At 39.5% G+C, this 22,711-nt stretch overlaps 1 protein-coding gene across 7 annotated transcripts in view; it reads right to left on the bottom strand.

Annotated features, from left to right (window-relative positions):
- Window positions 1–2,079: 2,079 nt before the first annotated feature.
- Window positions 2,080–22,711, bottom strand: part of MLH3 (mutL homolog 3) — a 28,249-nt gene continuing 7,617 nt past the window's right edge. For 3 of the 7 annotated variants that reach the window (XM_004320211.4, XM_073800220.1, XM_073800219.1), the window contains 10 exons: window positions 22,046–22,131; window positions 21,203–21,307; window positions 20,100–20,172; window positions 15,166–15,237; window positions 13,773–13,884; window positions 12,589–12,748; window positions 5,680–5,703; window positions 5,496–5,574; window positions 3,443–3,594; window positions 2,080–2,482 (listed from right to left, as the gene is read on the bottom strand). In XM_004320211.4, the coding sequence (XP_004320259.1) occupies window positions 2,360–2,482; window positions 3,443–3,594; window positions 5,496–5,574; window positions 5,680–5,703; window positions 12,589–12,748; window positions 13,773–13,884; window positions 15,166–15,237; window positions 20,100–20,172; window positions 21,203–21,307; window positions 22,046–22,131 (986 nt within the window). In that variant the 3' untranslated portion in view covers window positions 2,080–2,359. Of the gene's footprint in view, window positions 2,483–3,442; window positions 3,595–5,495; window positions 5,575–5,679; window positions 5,704–12,588; window positions 12,749–13,772; window positions 13,885–15,165; window positions 18,835–20,099; window positions 20,173–21,202; window positions 21,308–22,045; window positions 22,132–22,711 lie in introns of those variants that run through there. The other 4 variants (XM_004320212.4, XM_073800221.1, XR_012329900.1 and 1 more) reach the window with 4 other exon arrangements.

Here is a 22,711-nt window from a genome sequence, read left to right as displayed (position 1 = left end):
GTGAATCAGTTATACATATACATGTTCTCAGATCTCTTCCCTCTTGTGTCTCCCTCCCTCCCACCCTCCCTATCCCACCCCTCTAGGTGGTCACAAACCACCTAGCTGATCTCCCTGTGCTATGCGGCTGCTTCCCACTAGCTATCTATTTTACGTTTGGTAGTGGATGTATGTCCATGCCACGCTCTCACTTTGTCACAGCTTACCCTTCCCCCTCCCTGTGTCCTCAAGTCCATTCTCTAGTAGGTCTGTGTCTTTATTCCCGTCTTACCCCTAGGTTCTTCATGACCTTTTTTTTTTTTTTTCTTAGATTCCATATATATGTGTTAGCATACGGTATTTGTTTTTCTCTGACTTACTTCACTCTGTATGACAGACTCTAGGTCCATCCACCTCACTACAAATAACTCAATTTCGTTTCTTTTTATGGCTGAGTAATATTCCATTGTATATATGTGCCACATCTTCTTTATCCATTCATCTGTTGATGGACACTTAGGTTGCTTCCATGTCCTGGCTATTGTAAATAGAGCTGCAGTGAACATTTTGGTACATGACTCTTTTTGAATTATGGTTTGCTCAGGGTATATGCCTAGTAGTGGGATTGCTGGGTCGTATGGTAGTTCTATTTGTAGTATTTTAAGGAACCTCCATACTGTTCTCCATAGTGGCTGAACCAATTCACATTCCCACCAACAGTGCAAGAGTGTTCCCTTTTCTCCACACCCTCTCCAGCATTTATTGTTTGTAGATTTTTTGATGATGGCCATTCTGACTGGTGTGAGATGATATCTCATTGTAGTTTTGATTTGCATTTCTCTAATGATTAATGATGTTGAGCATTCTTTCATGTGTTTGTTGGCAATCTGTATATCTTCTTTGGAGAAATGTCTATTTAGGTCTTCTGCCCATTTTTGGATTGGGTTGTTTTTTTGTTATTGAGCTGCATGAGCTGCTTGTAAATTTTGGAGATTAATCCTTTGTCAGTTGCTTCATTTGAAAATATTTTCTTCCATTCTGAGGGTTGTCTTTTGGTCTTGTTTATGGCTTCCTTTGCTGTGCAAAAGCTTTTAAGTTTCATTAGGTCCCATTTGTTTATTTTTGTTTTTATTTCCATTTCTCTAGGAGGTGGGTCAAATAGGATCTTGCTGTGATTTATGTCATAGAGTGTTCTGCCTATGTTTTCCTCTAAGAGTTTGATAGTTTCTGGCCTTACATTTAGGTCTTTAATCCATTTTGAGCTTATTTTTGTGTATGGTGTTAGGGAGTGTTCTAATCTCATACTTTTACATGTACCTGTCCAGTTTTCCCAGCACCACTTATTGAAGAGGCTGTCTTTTCTCCACTGTATATTCTTGCCTCCTTTATCAAAGATAAGGTGACCATATGTGTGCGGGTTTATCTCTGGGCTTTCTATCCTGTTCCACTGATCTATATTTCTGCTTTTGTGCCAGTACCATACTGTCTTGATTACTGTAGCTTTGTAGTATAGTCTGAAGTCAGGGAGCCTGATTCCTCCAGCTCCATTTTTCGTTCTCAAGATTGCTTTGGCTATTCGGGGTCTTTTGTGTTTCCATACAAATTGTGAAATTTTTTGTTCTAGTTCTGTGAAAAATGCCAGTGGTAGTTTGACAGGGATTGCACTGAACCTGCAGATTGCTTTCCAAAGCTGAAGGGTTTTAAGGAGGCAATAAAACAAAGAACGAGGAGCAGTGCTTTATAGTTGCTCTATTCCATCCTGGTCCTTGCTTCTCTTTGTCAGCCGTTATTCTCCTTAAAATAATCCAACTATAGGCCTGGTGGAAGACTACCCAGCACGTTTTTAATGAGCATGGAGAAACTCTAAGGCTGAGATACAGAATGTAAAGCAGCAGCAGAGGGAAGTGGAGGAGGCTGCGGGGGAAGGAGGGGCTGTGGAAGCAGGCTGTGGGAGGTCTAGGGAAGGCAGGCTTGACCCCTGGGAGTTCAGCATCAGGTAGATCACATCAGTGCAAACTATGAGGCTGGAAAAAAATTGCAAAACAAAACCAAAAAACCCCATCCCATCCCCCCAAAATCCCACAAACAACCAGACAATCAAACAATTAATCACTAGATTTTATCCCCAAATAAATTACAAAAAGTAGATATTATAGGGCAACCTCCAGTGTCCATGGATGCCAATGAATGAACTGTCTTTAGGCTTGAATTCCATCTGGCTACTTAACTGGAGGGATCATCTGCTCAGGGAAGGTGGAGATGCTGATTGGTGCCCTGGGCCCATTCAGTCAAGACCTTGCCAGTGCCTGCTGCTCACAGTCTCTGCCCAGAGGCCTACAGTCAGCATCCCTTTGGTTCCTTAGAGACAATAATTCTGTTCTCATGGCAGCTCACAAGGAGGCGCAGATGCCTGCAGGCTTTGCCCTGTATCACATCCTTCTGCTTTTCCAAAGAGATGCCAGGCCTGAGCCATTCTGCGAAGTTTAGCAAGATTGGGTTTAATCTATGGGAAGAAAGAGAATAACTCCAGTTAGCAGTATGAAAAGCCAAGGAACATATAAGTATTTCCTAATTATGGTTACTCAAATCAGTTTTGATTTCTAATTTCTGGATTGGGAAAAGATTATAGATTTCCTTAGGATAAATGGGACTTAAAACTCAGTCTAGAGGCACATCTGTTCGGGAATGGAGACAAAACTTTTTTCATTTTTTTCACTGTCATATGAAACAAAAAGTTCTTAATGGAGTAAAATGTACTGATCAGTCAGAAAACATTATTACCTGAAAACTCCATGCAATAAAAGACTTTATAGCCCTTGACAGGAAAGGTAAGCAAAATAAAAGATTTTGGAAAGTGGCAACGTAGACATTCCTATGATGCTCTCACGTTCTGTTTCATTTAAGATTATAACAAGGACAGAAAATGCTCTTTAGTTTAAACCACTCGGTGCCTTTATTGCATTATCCACATCATTGTTCCTGGACTGCTGAGCAATCAGGGCCAAAGCATAATGTGAAATGTCCTAAGCTTGGTTTCCTGCCTGAAGGTCCTCAAATCGTTATTCTAGAGATCCCTGGAGATGGCTACCATTTCCAGTAAGTACTATCAAGCAACTGGCTGTTTCGGCTGCATTTGCCAGCAGTGAATTTGCTGTGTTTCTACAAACCTTCTGTGGCCCCAGAGAGAACTTCTGCATCTTATCAAACCTAGAGCCCGTAGGCAACAAATGTTCAGGATACATCAGTCTGTACATGTGGTAAACTTATAAAATACAAAGGCATCATATGTATAATGAGATAGTTCAGCCTAAACTCCATTTTGAATTTGAGCTAGAAGATGAAATGGTGAGACTTCCAAGAAAACTTCCAATGCATATTTTTCAAAACTCTCATAATTGGGAAAGGATTAAGACAGATTACATTTGGTTAATAGGAGCTAGTCTCCTGTTAGTCATTGCTCCACCTGTTTGTCCTGCTCCAAGTGGTCAATGTCAGCTAATGGCAGCATGGAGGGCCTGCCATGAGCACACTGGAAAGGCAGCTGGCACCAGGACAGAGCTTCAATAAGGCGACAGCTCTCCTCTAGGCTCAGGTCGTCATTAAACTTAATGGCCCCTAAACAAAAGACAGAAACAAGAGGGTATGGTGTGTACGGTGGGAAACCGGTGCTGGCCCTGGGGTCAGAGCCAAATATCTGGGAAGAGCAACGTGGTTCTGAGGCTCCTTTCATGTGACTTTAATACTGCTTGAAATTGGCTTCAGGACAGACCTGCGCTCAGCTTTTCCTTATGGAGTCACTGTCTGTCTAATCCCTGTAGCAGGCATCCCTTAACTTGTTAGGATTTTGCCTGCAGAGTTTTTTCAAAGAGGCAAGAGCAATATTTTTGCCTACGTCTTAGGTTTGTGAAATCAAGGTCATCTTTCATCCAGAGCCAATCTATCACCAAGATCTCTAATTGTTTCCCTACAGTGTCCATTTTATTTGCTGCTTTTTTCTATTCCTAGCATAATCTTCTTACTCTAAACTCTCATATTGTCAGAATCTGCCTTTATGCATACATTAGTTCACTCAGTCAACAAATATTTATTAAGTATACACTCTGTGTTGGAGGTGTGCCAGGCAGTGAATGAGATGGATGCCCTGCACCCCCATGATGCTTACAATCTAATAGGTGAGACAAGCATTAAACAGTTACGCAATAGTTTAAATTATAAGTACTATAAAATATAGAATATCGAAGAATATATAACCGGAAGACCAAACCCAGTTTAGGAGGCTCAGGGAAGGCTTTCCTGACAAAATGATATTTAATCTGAGATCTTAGGTTAAGAAAAACATGGCTAATTGAAGAATGAGCAGAAGGGCATTTCAGACAGAGGAGAAAGGCAAGCGCAGAATTTAGCACACAAGACCAAGACCAAGGAAGCAGGCTGGAATGTGAAGGGCAAGGTGGAGAGGGATGTGAGAAGAAACTGGAGAGGCAGGCAGAGGCTGGACCATGAAGACCCCTGCAGGCCATGGTAAAGAATAAAATGTTCATCCTATGAGCAATGGGTAGTCATTGTCAGGCTTTTGGTAGAAGAATGACATGCTCAGAGGAATGTTTCAAAAAGATTCCTCTGGGTGTTGAGGGAAGAATGGCTTGAAGGGGAGCCAGAATAGATGTGAGGAGACTAAGTCAGAGGACTCCACAGTGGCAAGAACTAGGGAGGCGGCAGTAGAAACCGATCACATCGGAGACATTTAAGATACACTTTGAAGGCAGAGATGATGAAATTGGGGATGGGGTAATATGAGGAGTAAAGATAGGATAAAGGGGGGAAGGAGTTTGTGATATTCACAGGAGACAAACTAATGAGTGACTGAGGTTACAAAGCCAGAAAAGACAGGAAGTGAAGAGAGGAGAAGGTTGATGGGGAGAGATCAAATGGAGGGAGGGTGTCTGGAGGGGACACCCCACCATGGTCAAATGATAGTTGCAGGGGATTCTGTGGCTGTCATGATCCCTAAAGTAAGTTCCTCCAATACCGTTTTCTGTATTTTATCATATTGCGCTACTCAAGAACCTGCAATGATTCTTGCCCTCTGTATAAAGTCTAAAGGTTTTGCTGTGACCTTCTAGGTTTCTGTGCTTCCTCACCAGCTTAATTTCCTGATATTCTTTGCTGCTCCTCATATAACTAATTTGTTTCTGCCTCTGGATCTCTGCACAGGCTATTTCCTCCCCTGTAGTAATCTCTCCCTTCCTCTGAATCCATGTCCCACAGCTCATTCAAAACTTGACTCAAAAATGCAGTTACTGCTCCACTCATATAAGTCAGTCTGCATTATGGTCCAATATATATGGTGGTATTTTGCTTTGTAAAAGTAATTTTTAGTGTACTGTTTCCTGATCCAAACTGAACCCTCCAAGAGGCAGGTGATAATCGTGTCTTCTACTTCTTTCATAACTGCTGAACCCTGCCAGCGCGCAGCACGCAAAGGCACTCAATAGCTAGTGTGTTGAGAGTCTTACCATGGCAGGCTTGGGATGCCAACACCTTCTGGACAGTCAGTGGCAAAGTCCCTTGGATGCCTCCTGTGGTCTGGAGTAGCTAATGCATAAACACATCCTTTATTAATGGAAAAGCAAATGGGACAATGGAGCTTTCTGTGTGCGGTGTCTCTGTGTGAAACCCCAAAATAAGAGAAAAGCTTACCTCCAATTGTTCTTGAATAAATTCCTACGAGGAGAAAAAGGAAAACAGGCATTAATCGATTGCTATGTTATAATAGCCCTTTGATAATTTACAAAATATTCCAATTTTCTTCTTTAAAATACGCCTCTTGAAGAAAAGAATTCCAGCAATATAGCACCTAGATGCAAATAATTTACTTGTTGTAAGGCACTTTGAATACGAAATACCAAGACAACTGAAAGAACTCTTACTGAATGGAGAATGTATTTAGCTACTGAAGCTTTCTCCAGAGATAGCTCATCAACTCATGAGGTTATATAACTGGTAGCCTAATGACTCAACTGAATAGCAGGGAGGTTTCTCACTAAGAGGCTCTCTGTTTGCATTTACAATCTTAGCTAGAACATGTTTAATACTGCACATAAACAGAATAAATACACGACAATCATCAATACAACTATGCACTCAGTATAACACTTGTTTAAATATCATAAAAATAAGTAGTCACTTAGTTCCCACAGGCATTTTTTTGTGTGTGACAATTCCCTTCAGGTCAAAAAGCTTGCTCTCTGAGGCATTTTGTTGAGAAATTTCTCCTCCTTTGCATATCTCTGTCCCTAGGGTAGCCTTTTCAATAGTAACATCCCTGCAGATGTTAATATTTACAAAAGGACTAAAGAAATTTAAAGCAGACACTATTTTGTGCTACTAATTTGTTTACCCTCTGGAGGTTAAAAACTGTTTTGAGATATGGCATATTTAATAATTTCTTTATAAGAAAACACAGGATTTCTTTACTCCTAGAAATGGCTATGTATAAATTAGCTTCCTGGGAATACCCTCGTGGTCCAGTGGTTAGGACTCAGAGCTTTCACTGCTGGGACCTGGGTTCAATCCCTGGTTGGGGAACTAAGATCCCACAAGCCAAGCGGTGCGGCAAAAAAAAAAAAAAATTAGCTTCCTAAGATTACAACATGATAGACTTCTTTTTAAACCAGACTCAGAAAGTTCTCTTCCCGAAAACTTAGGAAAAACACTCTTTGATATAAACCACAGCAAGATCTCTTTTGACCCACCTCCTAGAGTAATGAAAATAAAAACAAAAATAAACAAATGAGACCTAATTAAACTTAAAAGCTTTTGTACAGCAAAGGAAACCATAAACAAGACAAAAAGACAACCCTCAGAATGGGAGAAAATATTTGCAAATGAAGCAACACACAAAGGATTAATCTCCAAAATATACAGACAGCTCATGGAGCTCAATATCAAAAAAACAAACAACCCAATCCAAAAATGGGCAGAAGACCTAAATAGACATGTCACCACAGAAGACATACAGATGGCCAAGAGGCACATGAAAAGCTGCTCAACATCACTAATCATTAGAGAAATGCAAATCAAAACTACAATGAGGGACTTGCCCAGTGACGCAGTGGTTAAGAATCCACCTGCCAATGCAAGGGACATGGGTTGGAGCCCTGGTCCGGGAAGATCCCACATGCCGTGGAGCAACTAAGCCCACAATGGAGCAATGTGCCACAACTACTGAGCCTGCACTCTAGAGCCCACAAGCCACAACTACTGAAGCCTGCATGCCTAGAGCCCGTGCTCCACAACTAGAGAAGCCACTGCAATGAGAAGCCTGCGCACTGCAATGAAGAGTATCCCCTGCTCGCTGCAATTAGAGAAGGCCTGCACGCAGCAACAAAGACCCAACGCAGTCAAAAATTAATAAATAAAAGTAAATTTAAAAAACTACAATGAGGGCTTCCCTGGTGGCGCAGTGGTTAAGAGTCCGCCTGCCAATGAAGGGGACACAGGTTTGTGCCCCGGTCCAGGAAGATCCCATATGCCGTGGAGCGGCTGGGCCCGTGAGCCATGGCCGCTGAGCCTGCATGTCCGGAGCCTGTGCTCCACAACGGGAGAGGCCACAACAGTGAGAGGCCCGCGTACCGCAAACAAACAAACAAACAAACAAAAACTACAATGAGGTATCACTTCACACCAGTCAGAATGGCCATCATCAAAAAATCTACAAACAATAAATTCTGGAGAGGGTGTGGAGAAAAGGGAACCCTCTTGCACTGTTGGTGAGAATGTAAATTGATACAGCCACGATAGAGAACAGTATGGAGGTTCCTTAAAAAACTAAAAATAGAATCACCATATGACCCAGCAATCCCATTGCTGGGCATATACCCTGAGAAGCATAATTCAAAATGGGCAGGGTGGGATAGGGAGGGTGGGAGGGAGGCTCAAGAGGGAGGAGATATGGGGATATATGTATACATATAGCTGATTCACTTTGTTATTCAGCAGAAACTAACACAACATTGTAAAGCTATTATACTCCAATGAAGATGTTTAAAAAAAAAAAAAGACACATGTACCCCGAAGTTCACTGCAGCACTATTTACCATAGCCAGGACATGGAAACAACCAAAATGTCCAACAACAGACGAATGGATAAGGAAGATGTGGTATATATATACAATGGAATATTACTCAGCCATAGAAAGGAACGAAATTGGGTCATTTGTAGAGATGTGGATGGACCTAAAGTCTGTCATACAGAGTGAAGTAATCCAGAAAGAGAAAAACAAATATTGTATATTAACACATATATGTAGAATCTAGAAAAAAAAATGGTACAGATGAATCTATCTGCAGGGCAGGAATCGAGACACAGATGTAGAGAACGGACATATGGACATGGGGGGGTGGGAAGGGGAGGGTGGGACAAATTGGGGGATTAGGATTGACATATATACACTGCCATGCGTAAAACAGATAGCTAGTGGGAACATGCTATAGAGCACAGGAAGCTCAGCTTGGTGCTCTGTGATGGCCTAGATGGGGGAGGGAGGTGGGAGGGAGGTCCAAGAGGGAGGGCATATAGGTATACATATAGCTGATTCATTTCATTGTACAGCAGAATACAACATTGTAAAGCAGTTATGCTCCAATTAAAAAAATAAAAAGAATTTAAAAGTTTAAAACTTCAAAACAAAAAAGAAAATTCTCTTCCCTGCCTCATTTACAGACTAGTCCACCATACTTATAAATGAGCACAGTTACCAAGAGCTAGTTGGTAGATACTATGTATTTTTTAAAAGCCACATATTTTCCCAAACAAACCTAAATAGAAAGATGTCTCATAGTACCTGGCCCACTAACAAAGTTTAGTGTGGATACAGATCAAACCTAACTTCTTTGCTCTTCTCTCTTGTGCTTATGTATCTGGGACTTGTAAAACATCAGTCTGTAAGCGTGGAGAAGGGGAAACAGATCTTATTCTCTATTCATTTCACATATCAAATGTTCGATTTCAAATTGAACACTAATGCTAGATAATTTAATATTTAAAAGGCTCATGCATTAGGCTAGAGGATAGAACTTTACAGAAAGATGTCTTAGTGATCTTTCAACTGCTAGATCCAAGTAACTACCGTTTTTTCAAGATACCAGAACTGTTCCAGCTTCTTTCAGAATCAACAAAATCTTTCCTGATCAGCCTGAATTAACATAATCAAGACTTGCTGAAACCATAAGCCTTGTTTCAGTTTGAGGTAAACTTCTTGCCAGTACTCTTTGAAGTCACTTTAGGAAAAGTTTTCATTATAATTTTCTCATTAAATACTTAAGGATTGAATTACTATAAAAGATTCTAACAGATCCTATCTCTTGGATTTAAGACAATTTGGAGGAGGAGCCTTGGAGAAAGTAAGCTCTGTTGGGAGAAAAGAGCGCTGCTGAAAGCCAAGCAGAGGTGGTCTGATCAAAGGGCAATTCTGGGAAGGGTAAAGTCAAGATGATCCCAAAGCTGGCATGTTAGCTGCCTCTTCCTCTCAAATGTCTTCTCACACTTAGACTACAAACATGCTCAAGTCTCTCCCATCTGAAAAGAAACAAAAACCTTTCCTCCACCTGTGTCCTGCCCCACACTTCCTGACACCCTTAACCTTTAGCTGTCGCCCCCATCTCTTTGGTATGTAGCCGAAGTCCTGGAAAGAGAGGGCTCCTTAGCTCCCCTTTCTCCCTTCCCTCACTCCTGACCCCCTGCCCACCCCTAGGAACAGATTCCAAAAGGCAGGCAGTGTCCCCTGACAGCCAAATCCAACTCCTCAGGCTTTACTCTCCGGCCACTGTTGACCATTCCCTTCTTGCTTAAAACTTCCCTTGGCTGTGGCAATATTACTTTTCCCTGGTTTTCCTCCTCCTTCTCTGACCAAATATTTTCAATCATCCTTTACAGTCTCTTCTTTTCAGCAGTAGCTTTCTGGACCTTTGCCAAAACATATACACCCTGAATGCTGGTGTTCCACAGCCTCCATGCTTGGCTCTCTTTTTTTCTTCATATTCTCCCTGAACAATTGCACGTCTGTTAGACCCTTCTCCAGATTCTGATATTATCAAAATATATACAATTGACCCTTGAACAACACAGGAGTTAGGGGCACCAACCCTCTGTGCGGCAGAAAATCCTTGTATAACCTTACAGTTAGCCCTCCGTAGACGCGGTTCCACATCTGGGAATTCAACCAACCGCAGATCCTGTAGTAGTGTAGTGTGTGTTTTTTGAAAAAAATTCGAGTATAAGTGGACCCGCACAGTTGAAACCCATGTTGTTCAAGGGCCAACTGTATACTGTTAACCCCCAAATAGATACTACAGCCCTGACTTCTTTCCCAAGTGCTAGATCTCAAAGTCTGTCCATCCACTGGACATCTCCATTTGAAGGCACATTCAGTGTGTCTAAACTAAGGCTCATAATCTAACTCCCTAGCCAGGTGTACTTCTCCTCCTCTGTTTCCTTTTTCTGTCAACGGCACCATCCCTCTAGTCATCTGAGTGAGAACCCTCAGAATCATTACTTATCTTCTCTCCTTTATCTCCTTTATATTCTCTTGCTCACCAGGTCCTCTTGATTCTACCTTTCAAATATGTCCCTCCTCTCCATTCCCATTGCTACTGAATTAGTCAAATCTTCATACTGTCTTACTTGCACCAGTGCACTAGCCTCTCAACTGCTCTCTACCTCAAATCTTTCCTATATCCATGTATCCCACACTTTATCCACTAAATCTATCTTCTACTTTTTATTTTTAAGTATTACTAAAGTAATTCAGATTTCTGGAAAAAATGATAGACTGAGTTGATGTGGATTTCCCTGTGCTCCAAACAGAAAGAGCTAAAGAAGGAGTTAAGAAACCACAATGAATAAAAAAGGACACCATGAAAAACGAACAGATAGATCTGAGAAAGAGCCAAATAAAACTTCTGGAAAAAAATAACAGTCATTGAAATAAACAACCCAGTGGACAAGTTAAACACCTAATTAAACAGTAGATGAAGAGTGAACTTAGTTTACTGGAAGATAAATGAGGAAATTTCCCAGAATACATCACAGAGAGATAAAACCATGGGAAATATGAAAGAGAAGGCAAAAGACATGGAGAATAGAATGATAAGGTCCAGTAGACATCTGATAGCATTTCTAGGAGGCAAGAGAGAGAAGGGGGGAAGAAGCAATGTTTGAAGTGATAATAACTATATTTTCCAAATTGAATATGTAAGATGAATCTCAAGAAGGAAATCAAAATAAATCCACACAAAGATATATCATAGGGAAATGGCAGAACACCAAAGAGAGAAATCTTAAAAGCAGCCAGAGACAAAATCAGGCTACCTACAAAGCAATGATAATAAAATTGACAGTGGACTTCAGTAGCAAAAATAGAATGTCAGAAGTAATAGAATATTTTTGAAATGTTTGAGGAATAAATAAGAAAATGGAATTCTACTTTTAGCTAGACAATCATGCAAATGTGAAGGTGGAATAAAGATGTTTTCAAAGATATTTTATTCTTGGACTCTTAACAAAAGAACTTTTAAGAGATTTACTTCAGTGAAAAGAAAAATGAACACAAAGAATAAATAGGATGCAAGAAGCAATAGTGAACAAAGAATGGAAAACATTTTGGTTAAGCTAAATAAACATTTACTATAAAATTAAGGTCTACCAGGGGAATTAAAGACAAGGTGGAATTAAAACAGGCAACAAAATGGAAGATGGGAGAAAAGTGGTACAAGAGAAAGGGTGGTAAGGTTTGTGTACGGTTTATGAAGAGAACAGAAGAACAAATTACCTTTAAACTGTGTCATATATGCAAGCTAAAATTCCCCTTCTAAGCCAGTAGAGGGGAAAAAAAGAGAAATAAAGAAAACTCTAATAGAAAACAGGAAAGGAGGAAAGAAAAGACAACAAATACAAAATAAATTGTTTTAAAAAAACGAAACACGTCAGTAAAGTATTTAAAATGCAGTGCTAAAGTGTAATTTGCTCTTCTTCATTGGCTGCCTACAGGATGAAATGCAAACTATTCATCTGAATATGGTAAATCCCTTTATGAGTTGGCCTTGACAACCTATCTAGCCTCATCTAGGCCCACCACTACCTTGTGTGTATCTTAATTCGAGCCATGTGTACTGGTAGTTCCCTAAGCATGGGATCTGCTTCAAGTCTCTGATATCTGTTATTCTGTCTAGAATGACCTTATCCCCTCTTCTGTACTTGGCAGGCTCCTACTGTTCTACAAGACTTTTCCTGAAACAAACAAACAAAAAAACAAATGCTTTTCTGTGATAGTTTCCTTGACCTCCACCCTCCTGGGCACAGTAAATATTCTGTATTTCCATAGCACTTTTGAACATACCTCTGCTGGCCAAATTTCATTATAGTATAATTGTTTAAATGTCCTTCTCCCTCACCTTGAGCTAATTCATCTTTGAATCTCTGGCACCTGGCACCCAGCAGGTTATTTCATAAATGCTTCTTGAATAAAAGATGAATATAGAGAATTTCTGAACAAAGTAGGAGGTTATTAGCACTCAGCAGTTTTCTCGGCTTTTGCAGCTGTGTCTTACCTCCACAATGCTCTTGGTCACAGTAGATCTCCCTCTTCGAAGTTCACTGGCTTCTCTTTCCACAAAACAGAGTGGTACTTTTCCTACAAGGACCAGAGAATCACTAGTGTCTGGAAATATAATTTCAAGGCCCAGATCTTCCAGATTTTTGTGGTAACACCTAAAGAGAGAACCTCAAATGTAAAAGAATTACTTCATTCACATTTCAGTATCAGTTCCAAATGCCTGATAGTTTCTCAAAAGCTGCCAAAAGCTTTAAAACGTATAATATTTTTCTCACACTCATGGTTGTTTATTTAGATTTTATTATCAAATTTCCTTTTTGAATTACAGTAACCTTCATTTTTTTTTCCTCTTTTCCGTTGAGAGAATCAATTTGTTTCTATGTCATTTTGTTTCTATGTCTTGTTCCTAAATGTTTTATTCTTCACTGAGGAATTGCTAACTTCTCCTTGCTGGCACTTAAAGAAGTTTGGCACAAATAAAACGGTTAAGAATGTTTTGAATCAGCATTAAAAGCAGGGAGAAATTAACAGTGGGAGGAACTGAGAAGTCCTAATTAACGGAATGTAAATAAATGGATCTGCCTCTAATATAAATTATACCCCAGGGAAAAAGATTTATTGGCAGTGGCATATTCCCAAACTTTAAATAAATTTAGAGACAATTCTCTCTTTTTTATTTCCAATAATTTGTGCCACCCCGAAGTAAGAAAATGTCCTATCTTGTGACTCATTGTATGATTTGCCCCCTCCTTGTGGCCTGGTGTTTTACTTTCTTCCCAGTATGATTATGGTAACAAAAACTAAGAATCTAGAATGTACCAAGGCAAAGCAGAATGGAAGCAATTACTGCAGTAACTTCACTTTCAGAAACAGCACAGCATAAATATTGACCGTTCCAAGAAATGGTAAGAGTACTCTAAGCCAACTGCTGGAAAAAATTATCAGGGAAACTCTATCCTATACTCAATAGCTGTGATATAGTGGAAAGAACAGCATTTGGAGTCAGACGACCTGCATCTGAGTGCCTGCTCCACCACTTAAAACTTGTTATGACCTTGAACAAGTCATGTAACCTCTCTTGGTCTCAGTGCCTCAACTGAGATAAGCAACAATAGTTATGCTTATACCCTGGCCAGAGAATGTACATTAGCAACATCACAACCTCATGGTGGTACTAACGATAAGAGTCTCCTTTGTTCCTCTGTCACTGTTATCTCTAGTGGAGGACTTATAGTGGAAGACAGTAATTTTTTTCGACCAGAACCTTGTGGCTGTTGCTTCTCATAGGAACCTATTGAGAGAAAGATGAATGGGTTAAGAGCAGGAAGTGAAGTCTTCCAGATTCAGATAAAAATGAAGACACAGTCATGGAATTATTAGAATGCTTAGCAGCATGTTCAGTGTTCAGTTTTAGGCTCTGAATTTCCATTATTAAAGTCAAACTAGTAAATATCTAGTTTGTTTATTCATTTTAGCAGTATTTTCTTAAATAAGAAATATAAGACTTAATCTTACATTCAAATGAACAATGCGATGTTCCTGTAGATAGTCAACAAATGTGGTTTCAGTAACAGAGGCTGACTAATATGGATTACTGGGGAGATAAAAGGGGTTTACTTCACAACCCGGTGGCTCAAGAAGGCTCCCTCATTCTTCCAGAGGATTTCCCAGGCTCTGAAGAGAATCAGTCAGTACTATTCTCAAATGGTCCAGGGCCTAGAGCAAGAAAGTTTTTCTAACACTTTTTATTGTATCTTTCCCAACTCTTAGGTCTTCATTTTATAAGGAAAAGTGAACATGGAAGTAACATCACTGCCATTCTAGTCCATGAAATACCTCCCTAGGTCCTCAACTAACTCTACAACATTTGGGTTTTTTATTACTTGACCACAGGAGTAAAGATTTCTCTGGTATTTTACACCTTGGGGAACAGACTGCCTCATATGAGAAAAATGGGTAGCAAAGATTAAAAAGCACATATTGACTTTGGAAGAATCCATAACAAATTAGTGATACAGGTTGCCTCTGGGGAGAGAAACTAGGTTGGATGAAGGGCAAGGGTAGAAAAGAGACCTTATTTTATTCCCTTTTGTACCTTTCAGACTTGAGCCTATTGGATTATACTACCTATTCAAAAACAAATTAAATTTTAAAATAAAAACAATATATTGGGCCTTCTGAGCTGCTTGGTAGTCTCTGCCTGATGAACTGTGAAGGTAAACCAAGATCACACGGGCATGTGGAGGGGCATATCTTTGTGCTGAAAGTTGTAATAAAGTAGCCTAATCTTTAGGGTTGATGATAAGGATACAGCAAATATGCCTTTGACCATGTGTTAAGACCCACATGTTTGAATTAGTAACGTGAACTACTACCTTCTTTCAATTATAAAAGAAGCCATACCTGCAGGCTTCAGCTTCATTTTTTTCTTTACAGTTTTTTTTTTCAGCTTCATTTTTTAAAACGTACAATTCATCTTTTTTCACAACAGTCACAGTTAGAAAAACTCTTTCAGGTACATTAACTCTGCTGGGGAGTCCCGAATCTTTCCTAGTCCTCAGCAGATCCTTACCAATGGTCAGCTGCTCCAGTCGGATGCGCTCATGGGCAGCATGCTGGTCCACCAAGACTAGCAGGTTTCCACCTAGAAGACCAGCAAGCACCACCGGCTTTCAAATTCTCAGGCCAAGATTAAAATAATCATGTTGCGTTGAGGGAGAAAAAGCTTAATTCAAACTATTTAACAACATGAGCATAAGAGAAGCATACAAACTGAGCAATAACAACTGTATCTTTTATTTCCTACAAAGTTAAAGTTATGGGAAAAACGAAAACAAATGTATCCCTGATGAAAAACTCTTTAGTTCATTAGTATTCCATTTCTAAAACATGGTGAAAGCCCTACATTCTTAATGTTTAAATACTGATTTTGCTTTATTAATTCAAATTTGATACAATGAAGGATCATTAAACCACACATTTTATAGTCAGCTGACCTTGATTCGCAAGCTGCCCCAGAACCCATGAAGCATTCTACTACACTTCAGATCACAGGTCAGCAAGATTTTTCTGTGAAATGCCACACAGTAAATATTTTAGGCTTTTGGGACACATGGTTTCTGTCACAACTACTCAAATATTCATTCTGAACCAAAGCCGCCATAGACATGTGAATATTGTAGCTGTGTTCCAATAAACTTTTTACAGACACTGAAATATTAATTTCATATAATTTTAATGTGTCGAAAAATATAACTCTTCCTTTGCTCTTTTTTTACTATTTAAAAGTGTAGTATACCTGAAACTAATGTAACACGGTAAATTAACTACCTGTCAATTAAAAAAAAAAAAGTAAAAACCATTCTTATCTCCCTGGCTGTACAAAAACAGGTTATGGCTGGATCCAGCCCCCAGGCCACAGTTTGCCTAGCTCTAGACTCAGGCTTTGCAAACTTTGAACAGCAGACAAATCACCTGGGGATCTTATTAAGATGCAGATTCTGATTCAGTAGGTTAGGGGTGGGACACAAGATTGTGCAAGTCTAACAAACTCCCAGGTGATGTTATTTACAGACCTTGATTTTGAGTAGCAAGGCTTTACACTCTCAGGTGCAAGAGAGAAGCACAATGTCCTGACCCCAAAGCCAAACCTACAGGGAAATAAATCCCTTTCTCACTGACAGGAGGACTGATTCTCTATTACATTAGTACATCTTTTTAGCTTGTAATTTTATTACTTTTGGCCAAAGGGTTGAGGTTTATTGTTACTGATTATATTGAAATAAAAGTTCTCTTGAATTTGATCAAACTAGATAATGCCTGTTTTTCCTATTTCTACTAAAGATTAAAAAAATTGTTTGTATGACACCATCAAATTCATGGCGTAAGAGCTACTGACTTGAAAAATAAAAAGATTATGATTTTTCTGACAGCATGTTCAACCACAGAACAGGCCCCAAAATGTTGAATTTTAAACTCCTTTGAGGATAGGAGGAGTTGCAGCTGGTTGTGATGAATACTGAACATCCTGTATTGGGCAGAACAATGGAATAAATAATAAATTATGAGGGAGTAACCTCAAACTCAAAACCTGAGCCAATGTGAGTCACCAAGAGTCAGGGACCCTACGAAATCAATCCTGCACCTGACTCTGGAGGAATGATTTATAGTCTACAAAATGTTCATGGTATTTTCCATTCATTGAATGAAGCAGAATATATGAAGGTAATTTACTCATGTCAGAGCTGTATTTTTGATATTCCAAAATAACAGAATAGAATCTTCATCAGGGCAAGAATTTTTGTCTGTTATATTCCTGGCATGTATAATAGCACTAGGCACATAACAGGCACTCAGTAAGTATTTACAGAATAAATGAATGAATCCTTATTCTTTAGAGGATCATAACTGAACAACTGTATTTTATTATAGGTGGAAACATGCAATAAAAAATGCCATTATATGGCATTAATTTCACAATAATGTAAAACAACAGTATATTTATCCATTAAAAATATGTGCAAATATTAAAATAAAAGTAACTCAATTATAGGAATAGGTTGCTTTTGGTATTTGTGAGCAACAATAAAAATACTTACATTTTGATTTCAAAAAATTCTTTATATAAAAGTACTCCTTGATGGCAGCTAACCAATACCGTAACAATCCAGAATCTCAAGAGAAATTTAACTGTCTGGAGATTTTGTGGCTACACCCGTCTCAGGTGCCATTAGTAGAGATTTTGGTGTTAAACAACAAAGAATTCCAGGTAATCAAAACTTTAGGGGCTTCCCTGGTGGCGCTAGTGGTTGAGAATCTGCCTGCCAATGTAGGGGACACGGGTTCGAGCCTGGGTCTGGGAAGAATTCCACATGCCGCGGAGCAACTGGGCCCGTGAGCCACAACTACTGAGCCTGCGCGTCTGGATCCTGTGCTCTGCCACAAAAGAGGCCATGACAGTGAGAGGCCCGCGCACCGCGATGAAGAGTGGCCCCCGCTCGCCGCAACTACAGAAAGCTCTCGCACAGTAAACGAAGACCCAACACAGCCAAAAATAAATAATTAATTAAAAAAAAAAAAACTTTAGAAAACAATCTACTCACTTTCTAGAAGTAGTAAGACTACTAGAATTTGACCTTCACTAATTCTATATTTATGATAATTACGACAAAACTTTTGGTTACTTTACCTTTGATCTGTGGTGACATTTACTAAATAAATTTATACTGTAAACAAGATAAAAAAGAATATTTTGAAGTACAAAGAGAATGAACTGCTTTCAAACTTTAGAAGCTCTCGCCTGCAGGTCTACCCATCGGGAGCCACCTCCTCCAGTGGTGCTCAGGACTCAGCCACTCAGGCCTTTTCCAGAGCCTGACAGGATCAAGCATTCCTTGTAAATGGCTCGAGAGTCTCCCAGTTAAGAAAAAAGCCTTGCACCCTCACTCTCCTTAGTCCCTCTTCCATGTCACAGATTTTGGAGTCTCTCCTGTCCTATGTCTTCTCTGAAACAGCTCTCATCTGAAGTCCCTGACCTCCACTGTCTGGAAACCTAACAGATAATTTTGGTCCTCATCTTAACCTCTCGGCAGCACTTAGTACAAAGTCTTGGCTTTGCAACACAACCTTTGCTTGTTTTCTTCCTATTTCTGTTGTTTCATAACCTCTCTTGCTGGTTCACCCTTTTCTACCCAGCTATTAAATGGCGGAATTACTCTAGATTCAGAATCTCTCTTCCCCTCCTCACTCTTCATTCTTCTTCTAGGTGATAAAATTTATACACATGACTTCAGTGACTGACTTTATGCTGACAGCTCAGATTTAGATCTCCATGTCAGAATGCTTCTCGCATCCTAGACCTGTAATATTCCTGACACATTCTTGAACATTTCAAAGGGATTTCAGACTGAACTCATGATTTTCACCCTTCTTGCCTGCTTCTTCTCCAACCTCGTCGTCCTGCAACATCATCCACTCAGTTACATAGGTCAGAAAACCAGGAGTCATCTTTGATATACCTTCCCCATATCCAATCCATCACCAAGTCCTGCTGACTTTATCTCCTAAATATCTTTCTCTCTAGGTCACCCTGATCCCAGCTAACCATCATTTCTTAGATATTGCAACAATCTCCTAACAGTCTCTCTGCAGTTACTGGGACTCCATCTCGACACGCGCTCCAGGCTCCACACTGCAGCCAGAGCAGTATTTTCAAAATGCAAATGTGATGTGACATGTGCCGCTGCGAAAACAAACAATAAAAAAGAAAACAAAAAGCCTTCAATTGTTTCCAATTGGTGTTGGGAGGAAGACGAAGCTTGTAACTGGTCTTTAAGATCTGGCTGCAACCTACTTGTCTAGCCTGTCTCCTGCTCTCACACAAGGAAGCGCTTGCCCTGCTTCCTATCACTGAAGGAGAGGAAAGCACAAATTGCATATTATTCCCTCTGCCCAGAATACTCCTCCCTCCTTTCCTTACCTAAACTTATACTTCAGATCTCACTTTACCCACAAAACCTTCCCTGACCTCCCTACTAAATCAAATCTCCCAATACAGATTCTTACAGCATCTTGTTTCTCTCCTCCATAACACTAGAGTTAAAATTTTAATTGTTTGTGTAACTATCTGTTTCTCTTGCATGAATATTTTCTCCCACCATTGTATCCCTAGCACAGTTCCTGGCATGCAATAGGCACTCAATCAATATTTGTTGAATGAGTTAATGTTATTATTTACAAATTCTTGTTGTTTTATTAAAGCAGGTCACCAAGAGATTATATGTAACTCTTGATAAATCTATCAGAGTTCATCATATAAACTTTCTATTATTATAAAGGGAACACATTAAAACATTATTAAAAAGTCAAAGACTATAAAATATTTTAAAGAGTAAAAGATGAAATTTCCCCTCTGCCCATTTCCATTCGCACTCCCAAGGTAACCACTCTTCATAGTTTAACATGTATATACATGTCTATGTATATAAAACTAAATGGACTTTAAAACTGTTGTTTCATAATATTAATTTAGGTTGGTTTTTCCTAATCTGTCCAAATCATTGAAACTGTGTCGTATATAAAAAAAGTAACCTTAAAAGGAGGCTGTCAGAAGACCAGCTGGGGCTTCCCTGGTGGTGCAGTGGTTAAGAATCTGCCTGCCAATGCAAGGAACACAGGTTCGAGCCTTGGCCTGGGAAGATCCCACATGCTGTGGAGCAACTAAGCCCGTGCACCACAACTACTGAGCCTGCGCTCAAGAGACCGCAAGCCACAACTACTGAAGCCTGCGCGCCTAGAGCCCCTGCTCCACAACAGGAGAAGCCACCGCAATGAGAAGCCCACGCACCACAACGAAGAGTAGCCCCTGCTCACCACAACTAGAGAAAGCCTGCGCATAGCAACGAAGACCCAACGCAGCCAAAAATAAAAACAAACAAACAAATAAATTAATTAATTAAAAAAAAAAAAGAAGACCAGCTGGTTACTGAGGCTAAACCTCATTCTTACCTGCCTCGCCATTCTCTTCAGTCCTAGTGCTCATTACACAGGCAATAAACTTGTTATCCACTTGCTGGAGAACCTGCCATACATTCAAAGAAGTGGTACAATACTAAATAAAGATTAACAAAGGCTTATCTGCATAGAGAGAGACAAAACTGTACTTAATTTAAAGTTGTTTGCATTATAACATTCATATCTAAGACTGAGGACAGGTGCTGATGAACCTGAGGGAGTCATTAGGAAGGAAAAAAGAATAGGCAAGTAGAGTGATCAGAAGACAAAAGGAGAGACTACAAGGAAACAGACTGAGGCATCTAAGAGGATTAATGCTAATAAAACTTTCAAGTAGATTTGAAATGTTCCCAACAGAATGACTCTTATTAACAGGTGATATGACTAGAGATTTATTAATACGACCAGAGATTGCTAACAAATAGGTCTGAAAAAAATTTGGAAAATGTATGCAAAAGCAAGGAAACCCATCTTGTAGGAGCTAGTCCATTAAAGCAGTAAGTTAAAAGCCACCGGTGGCTTCAGACCTTGGTGGCTCTGCTCTGCCTAGATCGGTCTAACCTCCTGATTTGTTTCCATACTGAAAATAAGGAGATGAAGACAGCCTGAGTGGCGTAGAGATAGGGCAAACTAGAAAAGCAGATGAGAGAAGGGGTCCCTTCTGTTAATGGAACTCCTCAATCTGGGGTCTCCTAAGCCATATCATTTGTAGCCTCATACAATAGAGGGTCATTTAAAAAGGGGTATTGTTGCACAGTTAAGGACAACTTCTCTACATTACTTGGTTGATTTACAAATACAAATTATTGTCAGTATAGAAAGTCAATATATAATCCTTGAAACTGTGAGCCTGAATCCATAATTCATCCCTCCAAACCTGCTCACACTACAAAGGACACTTTTTTCTTTGTAATTATAATTAATCCTTCGCTTTTTCTTCTGATGATAAAAGTTTCAGTAAGATTAAAAAGAACACATGTGCCTTGACCAGGATGGTCTATATCATCAAATAAATCCAATTTCACAAGAGTTAGTCTAGCTTAGGTCTTATATATATATATACATATTTTAATGAGATTTTACAGTCAATCTTTTACCTGCATGGAGTGAATCATTTCTTTGGTGAAACGATAAGGATACAAGATGTTGTGAATTTTAACTGCTAGGCTCTCAGCCTGGCCGCTGCTAACGTCAACAGCAACCTAGAAAGACCCAGATCAAACGTCATTTACACTGTAATCTTTTATGTCTGCAGAACTGTTTTACCCAAGATCTCAAAGTGCCTTACAAACATTCATTTTCACAGAACCTATTAGAGGTGGGTTGAATTCAGGGAACTTATAAAAATTCAAAAGGCTTTATGAACTATTACTCTTAAATAATAATTTTTGTTTATACAGAAAATTACTGACAAACACCAATACTTTCAGAATAACAATTTGCCTGCGCTTCATGAGCAAGTCCTTAAAGACATCTTAACTGATGAATCAGTAACAAATGCTCATATACTCTACACCTGTATCACAACACACAAAGCGCATTGTGTGATAACCCACTGAGGAGAGGATGCATACTCAGGTCCAGTGGTGAACTGTTCCTCTAGCAGAAGATCCACTGCTTTATCTAATGATAACAGTTTTTATTACCACCACCCTAAATACTTTGCTAAAGCTGCAAGTCAGGGTTTCTGAGAGTGGTAACACACTCACTATTCACAAAGTGGTTACACATGTATAATCCAAAATGTCCGAGCTTCCAAACTGCTATGAATTCTGATTCCTCCTCTCTACAGTAAATATTAATTTCCAAATAAATTATTTGGAAACATGCTCACTTGCCATTCATAATTACAAATGAATATAGTCATTCGTGTCCATACCCAATTTAAATGAAATTCAAATTTTCAAATAACAAGCAAAGAAAAATTGCTGCAGACCTACCTCTGGATAACGGGCAAATACTGGGTTGTCCCATTCTGAGAACAAAGACTGAAGCGATTCGGGACCAACAGCACCATCCCCAGTAGCTACAGCAAAAGGGGACAAGTAAAGTTGGCATCAAGAGCCTCAGGGAAGTGGGTGAATGGTGAATGGTGTCTCATGCTTGGTGTGGTGCAGCCTCAAGACCAAAGATCAGACACAATGTTCCCACATACTGCAAATGTGCAGCGTTTGCTGTATCTCTAAATTGTTTTGATCTGTTACTTTTTAAACTAAACTTGATGACTGTATCTTCTGGCACTATAGCTTTTTCTCCAAACTATTTGCACCAGATATTTCAGAATACAAGTCCAGAAGAAAAACCAGTTCAAATTAGTAGCCTCACTTCTTTTAGGTAAAAATATACCTTATCTATTTTTAGAAATGAAGAAAAGAAAAATGATAAATGTCTGTAGCTTTTTTTGCAGATAAGAATTTTGCTTATATAAAACTAATGCAATATGGACTCAGCTCCAATCTTTACAAATAAGAAACATTTTCTCAATCACAAGGCACCACAGACTGCATGATCACACAGTATTGACCTCGTCTGGAAAAGTAATTTCTGATCTAAATGCATGCACTGAATTACTTAGTTCTGCTGTTAAACAGGACCGTGGGGAATTC

This window comes from Tursiops truncatus, chromosome 2, assembly GCF_011762595.2.
Source record: "Tursiops truncatus isolate mTurTru1 chromosome 2, mTurTru1.mat.Y, whole genome shotgun sequence".
Taxonomy (NCBI): Eukaryota; Metazoa; Chordata; class Mammalia; order Artiodactyla; family Delphinidae; genus Tursiops; species Tursiops truncatus.
This window is presented reverse-complemented; position numbering and strand designations above follow the sequence as displayed.